Source organism: Panthera leo, chromosome A1 (assembly GCF_018350215.1).
Source record: "Panthera leo isolate Ple1 chromosome A1, P.leo_Ple1_pat1.1, whole genome shotgun sequence".
NCBI classification, from domain to species: Eukaryota; Metazoa; Chordata; class Mammalia; order Carnivora; family Felidae; genus Panthera; species Panthera leo.
Genome location: NC_056679.1, coordinates 203,380,152 through 203,392,889, shown reverse-complemented (window position 1 = coordinate 203,392,889; position 12,738 = coordinate 203,380,152). Strand labels below are relative to the sequence as shown.

The 12,738-nt window shown below is 37.0% G+C and overlaps 1 protein-coding gene and 1 long non-coding RNA gene across 3 annotated transcripts in view; one reads left to right on the top strand and one right to left on the bottom strand.

The window, feature by feature from the left end:
- LOC122226697 overlaps positions 1 to 12,738 on the top strand; it is a 487,385-nt gene that overhangs the window by 148,631 nt on the left and 326,016 nt on the right. The gene's annotated exons all lie outside the window — the stretch shown is intronic.
- FGF10 (fibroblast growth factor 10) overlaps positions 6,002 to 12,738 on the bottom strand; it is a 78,114-nt gene continuing 71,377 nt past the window's right edge. The window contains exons 2-3 of the mRNA XM_042950281.1: positions 10,608 to 10,711; positions 6,002 to 6,546 (exon numbers count right to left, since the gene is read on the bottom strand). Of these exons, the coding sequence (XP_042806215.1) occupies positions 6,349 to 6,546; positions 10,608 to 10,711 (302 nt within the window). The 3' untranslated portion in view covers positions 6,002 to 6,348. The remainder of the gene's footprint in view (positions 6,547 to 10,607; positions 10,712 to 12,738) is intronic.

The following is a 12,738-nucleotide window of genomic DNA, read 5'->3' as shown; positions in this document are numbered from 1 at the left end:
GTTTCCTAGAGCTACCGTAACAAAGTATTATAAACTTGGTGGATTAAACAACAGAATTTCATTGTCTCACTTGGCTGAATGCTAGAAGTCTGAAATCAAGGTATCGGGAGGGTTGGTTCCTTCTAAGGCCTGTGAGAGTGAAGAGCTTTTGGTGGTTTACTGGCAATTGTTGGTGTTGCCTGGCTTATAGACTCATCACCCAGTCCCTGTCTTTGCGTTTGTATGGTGTTCTCCCTGAGTGCGTGTCTGTGTCCAAGTTTCCTGTTTTTATCAGGACACAAGTCATGCTAGGTTAGAGGTCCACTCTAGTTTTAGTGATTCATGACTTACATATAACACCCAGTGCTCAACACAGGTGCCCTCCTTAGTACCCACCACCCATTTATTTAATAGGACTATATCCTAAAATACTGGCAGTTAGGACTACAGCCCCTAGTAGGTCCTATGTTTAAATTGTTTTTCTTTTATTCTTAAAAGTAGAGATGAGTAATTTAAATGATTAGGAACCACTAATTTTTATCACTAGGGAATATTTATAACCATAGAGAGAAATAGGAATAATAATGACCAGAAAGGAGAATGTAACAATTCCAAGCACTCAATATTAGAGGCCTCCAACAATCTCTACTAACATTATTATTGTGGAGTCTTTACTTGTTTGAAGCAGCTGAAGGTAGGTATGGGTGTAAATAAAGTCTGTCTTTTCTTGTGAGTCTAATAAGGAAGTCGATTTCACATAGCTATTTGATATCACCTGGAGTTAAAAATGAGGAAAGAGAGAAAATGTTGCAGTTGAAATGTGGGGATTTGAGTGTTTGTTAGGAGATTTTAGAGGATGGAATGCAAAACTTCCCTGGGGTAGGATGAGAAGGAACATTATGTAATCTGACTTAAAAAATATTATTAAATATTGTTAAATTTCATTTGTTTCCTGCATGAGGATACAATGCATTTTACATTTAATATCAATTTATTAGGAAAGTAAATAAGATATCATTTGTATCTTTGCTTATTTGCAATACCATTTTTCAGTGTTTTGTTAGTTGCAAAGCTCCCTAAATACAGATTTTTTTCTCATATCAGTTTTACAGATATTGGCTGAAATACTATTAGTGTCTGAATATATTGATCATGTCACTGAAAAAAAATGGATATTGAAAAGTCTGGTGTTTAAATAGCAGATGTTAAAACATTTTTAATGTTGAATTGATAAGTGACCTCTCACCTGAATGTCTGCTGTAACCATAAAGGGCAGTCTTTGTTGTTGTTGTTTTTTTTAAATAATACCTATGAAACACTGATTTTAATTTACTGCTCCTTGAAAGACCTAGGAATCTTTGCATTGTCAGCAGCTTAAATTGAGCACAGAAATGATAACTAATTTAGAAAATTGTAAGATTATTTAGTCATTTAGGATGAATATAAGGTAATTAAAAACAAACCCTTAGGAGGGTTAAGACCTGACTGTTGTTGGTTACTCTGTAGCTGGGGTCACTGCCTAAGTTGTACGAAGGCATATGTTCAATTTACAGTTGTAATGAGGAACATGGGATGTTTTGATTCTTCATTTGCCTGTGCTCATCTCTAGAGGATGCAATGGCCTGTATTAAAAAATGAATATAGGCTCTTTTATGGGGGATAATAAAAATGTGTAAGATAATACGTGCCACATGCATATATGGTTGACATATGGCTTTTCTCTTTGAGTATGGAATTGTTGCCCTTAGCTGCTATCACGGAGCAGCCACATGGGAATATTCATTAATAGCCACTTAGGAATGAGAACAGTTCCTTTGATCTCATTAGTTTGATCATGATTATTCCATTTTAATGAATACATAGTGTTTGTAAAGGTGTTTTTCAGTAGATTAGTCCCTTGCAAGGACATTCTGTGTTTTATCCTAATCAGCAAAAGAGAGAAATGCATGTTATAAGGTTTTCCTTTGGCTCATAGTGAATGTATAAAAGACGTAGTAAAAGATATAAAGCAGGTTTTTTTATTTTTCTCTCCTTTTTATTCCATATTTTAAATAACGAATGGCATTTGAGTTGCAATTTTTTTCTACATGTTGATAGACTTGAAAATACTGGGATATACTCTTGAGTTAAATAACTTTTCTTGTTATTATGATAGAGATTGGTATTGAGTAGAAGAATTACCTTTTGATTTAGTGAAAACTTTCGTTCATCTGTTATTATTCCGTAAAGTTTACAAAATTACAGTGATCCTGGCTACATTCAGGGTCCTTCTCTTGGCTTTAGAACAAAGCAAAACAAATATAATCTTTCCATTATAAAAGATGCATAAAAGAAAAACAATCTTGAGATGCCTCTGATTTGAACAAATTAGATGAAGGCTAATTAGAATTAGTGAAAAATATAAGATTAAAAGATCTATGTTTTAAAAAGAGATACATGATTAGGTCAGTGGTCTCACTGATATAACTAAGAACCATTTTGGGTTTTGCATCTGTGCAGCACTTTGCCCTTTCCTTGGTACACTGTTCTTCATTACTTCCAGTTGTGGGCAGAAGCTGCACCTTGCAGCTCTGTGGTCATGTGCTTGACACTTGGCCAGTCCGCATGCCAGACGGTTTGCTCTAGAGGTTGTGATGCTCTCCACACCTGGCCAGTAACAGTCACACCTAGTATATTTGCACTTGGAGATCTCGAGAAAAAGAGATTTGCGGTTTCAGAGTTGGAAGGGTGGAAATCGGTGGCAAGCAGTAAGTAGCCCAGCAAAAAAAGCCAGTCTGAGGTAAGAGGAAATGAGTGCCTGCGAGGAGGCAGAGCTTAGTTGCCTCATATCCCAGTTCCAGTGGAACTCAGACTTGTCCTTTTCTTTCCAGTACGCTTCCAAAATACTCCTCTTTTTTCCTTACTGCTTTAAGTTGGAAAAGTTCTGTCAAGTGAAATAGACAAGAATTCTTATTCAACGTGGTATTTGTTTGCATGTAAATGGGTTACTTCTAATGCACGAGGTATTGTAAGTATTTCATGGTTTCCTACAGTTAACTTTTTTAAGCAAAGTTTGGAATAGCTAATGCCTTCACTGATAAGGAAAGGGTAAATTTTATTTTTGCTGAATAATCATAAATCCTGAAGGAACAATGTCCAAATTATTGGAACGGTGCAGTATTAATGCTGACCAATTTAGATAGTGTCCATAACTTTTCTTGGATCCTGGACACACCTTGCATAATTATATGCTTTTCTGTCTCTACTTCTCAAATCAAATTCATTGGCCTATTCTCTCCCCTTGAAATCAGATTTTGCAGCCTCCTGGCTTTCCTCCAAAAGTCTTTCATTGTTTCACAAGCCATCCTTGTTTTCAATTCATCCTTCTTTATCCACTGTGTAAATTAGGTGGACCTGAATACTTAGGAAAAATCCAAAGCATTTGGTTGTTATTAGAGTAAGGATAGCTGACTCACACATGTAAAACATTAAAGAAAACTTACAAATGTTTGAGTGATGTTTTTCTTTTGTTGTTGTTTGGGACTGTGGGGCGTTTAACCACATCCTGCCATGCATAGAACACTAGAGCCTCTCTTTCTATTCCCAGGTATAGTTAGGTATAGGCTAATAAAACAAACAAGGACAATATTTCTGTTTTCCTTTCCCAGCATTTTTATTGATTTACTTAAATGTAACATACTATACACTGTTCAGCCTTTTGGGAGGTAGGAGGAGGAAGGGATTCTATATCTTTATGAGGAGTCTTCTCCGAACCAACACTCAGATGGGGACATACATTTGTGGCTGACACACTTTGACATCATGGCCAGAGGCCACACTTCCCACAGAGGCTGAGCTCCCCAAATCATGATGATTTCTTTTTAACATATTCCGAACTGGAACTGCTTTTTCTTCAGTAGCACAATCCAGCTGCAGAGGGGACCAGAATTCTGTCTCAATTATCAAGCAAAGATGCCATTTTTAAATGCAGGAGAATCTCCTTACTCCTTACCATACTGTTTCTGTTCTTATCTATGTGTGTGTGTGTGTGTGTGTGTGTGTGTGTGTGTGTGTGTGTGTGTTGGGGGGGAGGTGAGGGATATGTTTTCTATTTTTGGCTTCTGCAAGCTTTGATACATTTTGCTAGAAGCTGTTTTAGTGTTTCGAGTGCAATAATGATGCCTGTTTACACATAGTCTCCTTGGTAATCTAAATGGCTATGTGAAATACGAATCCAGTTTGTGCCCTGTTTGCTGTTAGTGTAGTCATCTAATACTGTATTTGTCTTACCAAACGTTTAATTTTGGTTTTGGGTGGTCCGTGTTCATGTGTCAGGTGCAATTATTATTTTAAAATAAAAGAACAAAGATAATCTAGTTCTGATAGCAATACATTGCATTACAACTCTCAGACTCAGTTACCAATTATATTTTAACATACAGATTCCAACCACAAAAATTAAACATTTTTAGAATCTGATTTGTCAAGAAGCAAGTTGGAAGCCAAATGCTCTGAAATGCAACTTTAGCTATAAGCCAAAACACTCTGCCTCAAATGCATATCTTTTGAAATTCCAACTTTTTTAAGGAATGAAAAAAATAAAGACCTGTAATGGAATAACTTTATGGGAAAATGTCTTAATGAAACTAATTCTTAAGTAACAGATTAACTGGAAGTGCTGGTTAAGTATCGACACAATGAAGTTATAAGAGAGGATCACAAAACACCAGCCTTTCTAGAGGTTAAACTTTAGTACAAAGACATTTAGTGAGTCTTTCCCTTGTACCAAAATACTGTGTCTGAACAATAAAAATAAACAGACCTTTTCAAAACAAGAAATATGAAGATAAAACCGCAGCATCAATATAATCTTATAGTTATGATTTAAAGTATTTAAAACAAATAGTATTTTTCTACACTTTTCTTTTAAAATCACTACAGACACTGCAAATAAGGCTTATGTGTTTATTTAGTGGAATACAATGTGACGATGACTGGTATATTCCTATGTATTGTTTTCTATGCCTGCTCTAACAAAATGAATTTTGATACGGTTACATTATGGAATCTTCCAAAGCTCGTTAAATTTACAGAAAATAAGTTTTATTTGGTTTTGTAATGACTAGGCCATATAGCTGGAACAGGTTTCCGTATGTGATTAGACATATACCAGGATATATTTGCTCAGTTTAAGCCCCTGGAAGGGTTGCACTTCAAATTCCTTGATAATTCCTTTGGGGGAGATGTGCTATGTGGGACTTACAAAGGGTTCTTATATATGCAGACAGCCTCTTCATCACTTACTACTGTGAGACATGGCAAAAAATCATTAGCAAATAATGAGGCTAGGCTACTAAAATTTACTTCACAATTTTCCTTCTTTTTGTATTGGAGACCCATGGATATACTGAGAGAAAAGAATCTGGCGTTCTGGTCTATTTTTTATGAAAGGAAGCCTTAGGAGTGATAGCTCTTTCTAAATGATGGCAGATATGTCTCATCAAGCCATGCCCCAGCACTGTCATATTTACTGTTGATTCTTCTTGTTGCAGAAGTGATATTAAGTTAACTGATACTACATGGGGCTCTCACCCTCCTTCCCTAGCTCCTCTCCTAGTCTTAAGTGTTTGCCAAGTTTTAAAAACACTTTGTCATGAACATGCATGGGGTGTGCTGAAGAAAAAGAAAAGGTAAATCAGAGGGCAGCTGCTGTGGATACTCTTTAAAACCCCAAAAGATATTTAACATCCTATTAAATAAATAACTTAGAAAGAAATAGAAAGGGATGAAGGCAGAATGCACAAGCATACCATACTATTTGTTTTGTTAGAACAGTTTTACGCTAACATGTTTACATTTTTAAATCTTATCCAATTCTTCCGTGATGCCACGCCCAAAGCTCCTTTGGTTGTGCATATGATATGACCCAAGTGCTTTCCAGTAAATGCTTGCGTGTCCTACTGCTCATTGAATCACTAGGCTTGAATGAGCAATGAAAGTTTTTGATACGAGTTCGTATTCCATAAATAACTTTCCCGAAGATCATTCAACAGATTGTTCCATGTCCTTTAAGTTCTATCTCAGAGGTTCAAAAACAAGAACATAAACAAAAACGTAACCAAAAACCCAGCCACAGTGTTGTTCACTTAGGAATAACTTCCATCCCATTTAATCTGCCTATTATCTCGATTATAAGGCATGACACAGAACTAATTAAAAGAACATCATATGTCAGCAGTGAGTACAAAACCTTCAAAGACTTCCTTTCTTGCAAGCAGGCAGACATCTGCAATGTGTCTTTGCCTTTTGAGCTACTGTCTTCATGAAGAATACCGACTAGTCCTGGCGAAAGGGCTGTTAGTTCTGCTGTATCCACAAACATTCCTTCCTCTATGAGTGGACCACCATTGGAAGAAAATGAGCTGAGGTGTTTTTCCTTCGTGTTTTCTGTCCTCTCCTGGGAGCTCCTTTTCCATTCAGTGCCACATACATTTGCCTCCCATTGTGCTGCCAGTTAAAGGATGCATACGTATTGTATCCGTTTTCCTCTATCCTCTCCTTCAGCTTACAGTCATTGTTAAATTCTTTCTGCAAGTGAAAAATAGAATCTTTTATTTCTGTGATGATGATACTTCATTCCATTTGACACAAACCATCCGGAGAACTCCAGTTCAAGAGCTTTCTTTGCTGTTACCATTTGTACCTAAGTTGTGCACTTAAGGCACATTATCAACAACAGAAGAGTAAAACTCAACCACAAAGCAGATTCTGTGTTTGAAGGCTCATGATTCATTTTAATTGATCATCATAAACATATTAGGGTCCCTTTAAAAAGCTAGTGTGTTTTGAATATGACATGGTTTAAGTGCCTAGAATGATTGTCGAGAGCAAAGATTCTATTGGTGGTATTTGTGAAGAGCCAATGACAAACAATAGTGTTACAATCCTGTTTTCAGAGTAAGGACCATGGGGTCTCATCGGAAAAATAGAATTACAGAAAAACCTGTGTTTCTCAAGTTTGCAGACTTTGCCTGTAAATCCATAATAAATACATCCACGTTGGTAAGAAAACAGATCTTATAGGAAAATCATAATAGATCTAGATAATCAAGAGGCCAGGGAGGGGTGGAGGGATGCCTTCCTTTCTTAAAAATACTAGGTTTCTCCATAACCTGGAATTTTAACAGATTTTACTCTGAGCTCTAGGAATGATTGAAAATTAGGACATGAAATGCCTTGCTTTGTGAATTACCATATCAAAGAAATTGCAAACATGGTGACTGATCACTGTGTATATTGTATAAACCTGAGACTTTGACCCTCAGAAATTCCACTCAGTTGTCACAGTCCTTTGGCTTTGTTACAGGTGACCATGTGTTTTTAAGGGGTCTTTGGGACAAGAATTGATTTTCCTTCATTCCATAGATCCAGTGTCTCACTCCGGAGTTACTGATGTAGAGGAGGTACCTCACTAATCTCAAAACTCTGGCTTTGGAAATGTCCCTCTTCCCTTACACCCACACTAAAGCAGGTAAGAAGCTCAAGAATTGGAGCTTTTGCTCTTCTGGTTCTACCTTTTCCAATTCAAGCCAAGGGTATTATAGGCATCTTTCGTTGGCCTCTACTGGGCAGTTCAAACAGTTTTTCTCACCTCGGGATTAAAAAAAAAAAGTTACTAAATTCTCAACTCCTGAATGTGTGTATGTTTAAATATTCAGGTTTCTGTGAACTAGATCCTAATTTTGAACATTATCAGAGCCATCACAAACAGGTATATATTATGTTCATGTTTCTAGTTTAAGCTTTGTTTCCTGGAATTTATTTATCCAATGTGCTTCTCTTCTATAAAGTAATATTGAAGTGTAACATTCAAATGGTTCATTTGGTTGAAAGTAAGAGGAAAATTGGTAAATTATTTAAGGTAAATATTTTAATGTGACAAAAATTCTGCATTAGAAAGGAATTTAAGTCCTTCCTATGTTTTTTTCCCCATTTATTCATCTTAGTTTGTCTAAAGCTATATGGCTTTCAAAGCAGAGATGATTTTTTAACATAGTTATATTCATTCTAATAAAGGGGGCACAGTTTAGAGACTGTGGGAGGACTGAGGTTTTTGGGATGACTTTATTTTTTTATTTTTATTTTTTAAAGTATATTTATTCCTTTTGAGAGAGACAGAGACAGTGCAAGTCGGGGAGGGGCAGAGAGAGATGGATAGACAGAGAATCCGAAGCAGGCTTCATGCCATCATCGCAGAGCCCAACGCGGGGCTCAAACCCATGAAGCTGCGAAATCATGACCTGAGCCGAAATCAAGAGTTGGGTGCACTTAGCTGACTGAACCACCCAGGTGCCCCGAGATGACTTCATATTCACAACAGAGCTGTATATAGAAAAGAGCAGTGGATGTGTAGTTATTTTGTCTCCCCAATATAAATTTATAGAGCAATGTCTCTTAAAGTGAGGTATTCCTGTGGCAGACTCCTAATCTCAAGTGTTTTTTAATATTTACACTTTAGCTCAAATATATCAGAATCTCTGGAGGAGGGACCTAGGAATCTATGTGTTTATAGCATTTAGGCGAATCATCAGTATTAAAGTTAAAAAAAAAAAGTCTAGGCTAGAGCAAGATCTCAAAAGTAGGGTTTTGGTAGTTTAGAGAAAGGTTTTAAACTTCCTCAGGATGCCTCATAAATTTCTTTGGTCCTTAAATCAGGCTGGATGAGAGCCTGTTTTATTTAAACACCATTTTCTAGTTAACCTAATTCTGTCAGTCATGTGGAAACCAAGAATACCATAGATGCATTATTCAGAGAAGGAATAATGAGAATATGAGAGAGACATACATTTCCCAAAAGGGAACAGAGGAAAATATTCAATACAGAATAGAATAAAGAGCTGGTTTAGCTAATCACTCTGAGTGTTGGCCTAATATTTTCAAGAAGGTTTCTGGCATCAATGGAGATCACCTGAAAACAGATGACAAGAATTTTTAAGCATTGCCACTGATATACAGAATTATATTAGGTATGTCCTCATGACTTTTGATGGCATACCCTTCGGTGCAAAATTCCTAGTCCTAGTCCACCCTGAGAGGGACATTCAGTTTGCGTAGATTTTTCCTTTAATTTGAAGCCATCATATTTTACTCTTCCTGGTGGTAATGCAAAATTGCAAACCAAATGCACTGTGGTTAGAAAATGGACTTCTTTCTGAAATGGGCTGAAAGTGGAGAGTACAGCCTACGATGGGATGAGCTGCTAGGAGAGGTGGTTAGGTTTATGCATTGATGACTTTGTGCTCTGGATGGACTGCGTGCTGAGGGTATAGTGCAGGACAAGGCAGACCCTGCCCAATTGAAGTTTACAATAAATTGGGGGAAGATGGTAAACACTAAACACAGTAATGAGAGATTTTTCCGATGAATCCTATTGCAGATAAGTAAAAGGGGGTGCTATGCTAGAAAGTGGGCGTCTACTTTAGATACAGAGATGGGACAAAATAATTCACACATCTTAGAGTTCAAGAAGCATCATAGGCACAGTACATGAGCTGTGTTGGGACAGAAGAAAAAAGTGGGGAAATGAGAGAAGTAAATATTTTGATGACACTGTTCATTTAAGAATTATCCATTTCTTGAGGGGCCTGGGTGGTTCAGTCGGTTAAGTGTCTGACTCTTGATTTCAGCTAGGTCATGATCTCACGGTTTGTGGGATTGAGCCCTGCATCAGGCTCTGCACTGGGAGTGGAATCTGCTTGAGATTCTCTCTCTCTCCCTCTTCCTTTTCCCGTCCTCTGCTTGTCTGCTTGTGCTCTCTCTCTCTTTCTCTCTCTCTCAAAAGGAAGGAAGGAAGGAAGGAAGGAAGGAAGGAAGGAAAGAAAAGAAAGAAAGAAAAGAAAAATAAATGCAAATTCCTAGAACTTACCACAGCTTTAGTGTATCAAAAAATCTAGAAATGTGATTTAATCTTCCCGGTGATTGTGATGCATACTGAAGTTTGGGACCTGCTGGCTGTAGGCAGCCACTACCATCATCCTTATGCTAATCAACAAAATAAGGTTATTTACACATTTTGAAGTCATAGGCCTTAATACTTGCTATGAAACACCAGAGATATATGTACTCAAAGCATTGGCTGGATTCCAGCTCCATCACTGAATTAATGATTGTCACCCACATAAATAAAAATCTGGAGTTGATTGCACGGCACACAAATGGTAAATTTCTTAATCTGTCTCCCCGTCTCATATTTTAAAAGAATACAAAATACCAGCTCTGAAATACAGTATATGATTTCCTCCTTAATTTAAGATCTTTGTTTCCAATGATTCTTCTCCAAGTTGTCTGCAGCACCCGTGCCAATCTGACCAGATGCTTCCGTGAGAGTCTGACCCTTTAACAGTTCAGAGCATAGACTGACGAATGCCAGTAACAGCTTGTGTGGTAGACTGATGGGTGAACAACAGAGGAAATTACAGAGTTGCAAGAGCCGCTTTGCCAGCCCTTGAAACTCTGGTGACCAGCCCACTGTGGCTCTATTTACTAGCAATAGAATGATAACAAAGCTCTTCAATGTCTGAGGGAAACATTCCAAAACTCTGGTAATGATTTACTACAGCGGACTTGGAAAATTAAAGCAGAATACTTACTGAGCCATAGAGTTTCCCCTTCTTGTTCATGGCTAAATAATAGTTGCTGTTAATGGCTTTGACGGCAACAACTCCGATTTCCACTGAAGTTATCTCCAGGATACCTAAACCATACAATGGAAAAAACAAACACACAAAAAAACAACAATAGCTAAACTTAAAGAGTCACATAAATTTAGGTGAAAGAAAGAAAATCAGAAGACCTACTGAGTTTTAATTTCTGATCATTCTAAAATTAGTAGATTTAAAAAACTGGGGAAAAAAAACCCAAACCTCTTTCAATGTGCCTAAAAACCCAGGAGTTATATTGAAAAAATAGTAAGTCTTTAAAAGAATTCCCCTATTTTTATTCTGAGCATATAAGGAAAAATGTTGTTTTAATTAAAATACTTCCTTTGCTAACTCTACATTTTCAACCCCATAAATATTGAAACAACTCTATCGTAGCCTAGATTTCACAAAAAACTTATCAGAACACACATCTGTACTATGGTATTAAATTAAATCCATAGCATATGTCAATAATATGTCAGATTTACCTCAATCTGTAAAAACAGTGGTAAACTATTTCTCCGTTGTAGGATACTCAGATAAACTAAATCTCTTGGTTATATTTAACTGATAAATTCAGTTTGGGAAAATGTGTTGACATTCTGAGATACAGAAAGACTGATCCCAACATCCACATTATCTGTAAAATAGCAAAATCACTACTCTGAGTTGGGAGAATATCCAGTATTCATCAGCATTTTTAAAGGCTTTTTCCCCCCTAAAAAGAATGGAAAGCTGAGGGTTTTTGTAACTGATAGACAAGAGAACTTTTCTCCTCATACACATATTTTGGTTGGTGCATCTAAAGGTAATTTTCTCTGAAAAGTATGTAGGTAACTAAATGGAGAGCATTTGGTATTTTACCCCAAATCTATTTTAGGTTAAGAAACCCTCAGGTGCTAAGACTACTTCTTATTCTAGAACTCGGAAAAGCTTTCTCAGATGAATAGCAAAGGCTTCTGGATCCAGAGTGTCTGGGTTTGAATCTGGCTTTACATTTACTGGTGAATGACCGCAGGAGAAGTCACTGAACTGCTTGTGTTTACGTTTCATTTGTAAAATGGGCAACACGATAGTACCTCCTTCCTAGTCGTGTTGTGAGGAATAAATGAGCTGGTACGTATAAAATAATTAGAACTTGCCTGCAGCTAGAGCTTTAGTGCCTCCTTAAATATTATTAAAGAAAATAAATTTCCTCTCACACTTAATAGATTTTGGAACTCCTCCTTCACCCAACTGTGTAAATCCTGGACAGAACATACAAATCCCCATTGGCTTAGCCCATAAAATCTGAAAGGTGATTATACGTTATCATTTATTATGTATCAACTGTCATAAGAAATGCCGTTCTAAATGTGCTCAACAAATTGGATGTTTATACATATACCTTCCCGTAGGGAAAGAGTGGCTTGTTCTTAAGACATGAATACCTTCTTTCCTCCTCATCTGTCCTACGTGGACCAGCCATGTGGAGGCCAATAGAAATGTTTGAGTTCCCCCACTGCAAAGTTGACAAAACCAGAGAGCTAGACTACATGCCATGAATGAATCATTCTTTCCATGTATCTTGTAGGAAGCCTCTGACCTAACACAACACACTCCCTCAATAGTAGGGTGAAATAAATCTCAGTTGGCAAGCTCAAACCAAGGATAGGTTACAAAGGGTGAAGGAGACCGTATCTGTATTTTTAGTATCCTGTTTTCCTTATGCAGCTAGTTGCCCTCAAGGTACAAACAAATACACTCACTTATTTGCATATTTTAAAATATTTTCTTATAGTTTATTTCTTTAATTCTCACAACACTCCTCTAAGATGGGCATTGCTCTTAATTACAGATGAAACAAACCAGAGGATATGAGATTATATAACTGATACAAGATGATGAGGTGACACAGGTCAGTAATGATGGGTCCAATACCTAAGCTTCTGGCTTTCAAACTATTTCTCTCCATCTCTGACTACTTGTCTCTCCATCATATCTCCCCTCTCTTTCCCATTGTCTCAAGGGAATCCTGTTGGAAAACCATCTGACAAAATGACTCATCAAGATAATAGTCTTTAATAGGCATGCCACAGAG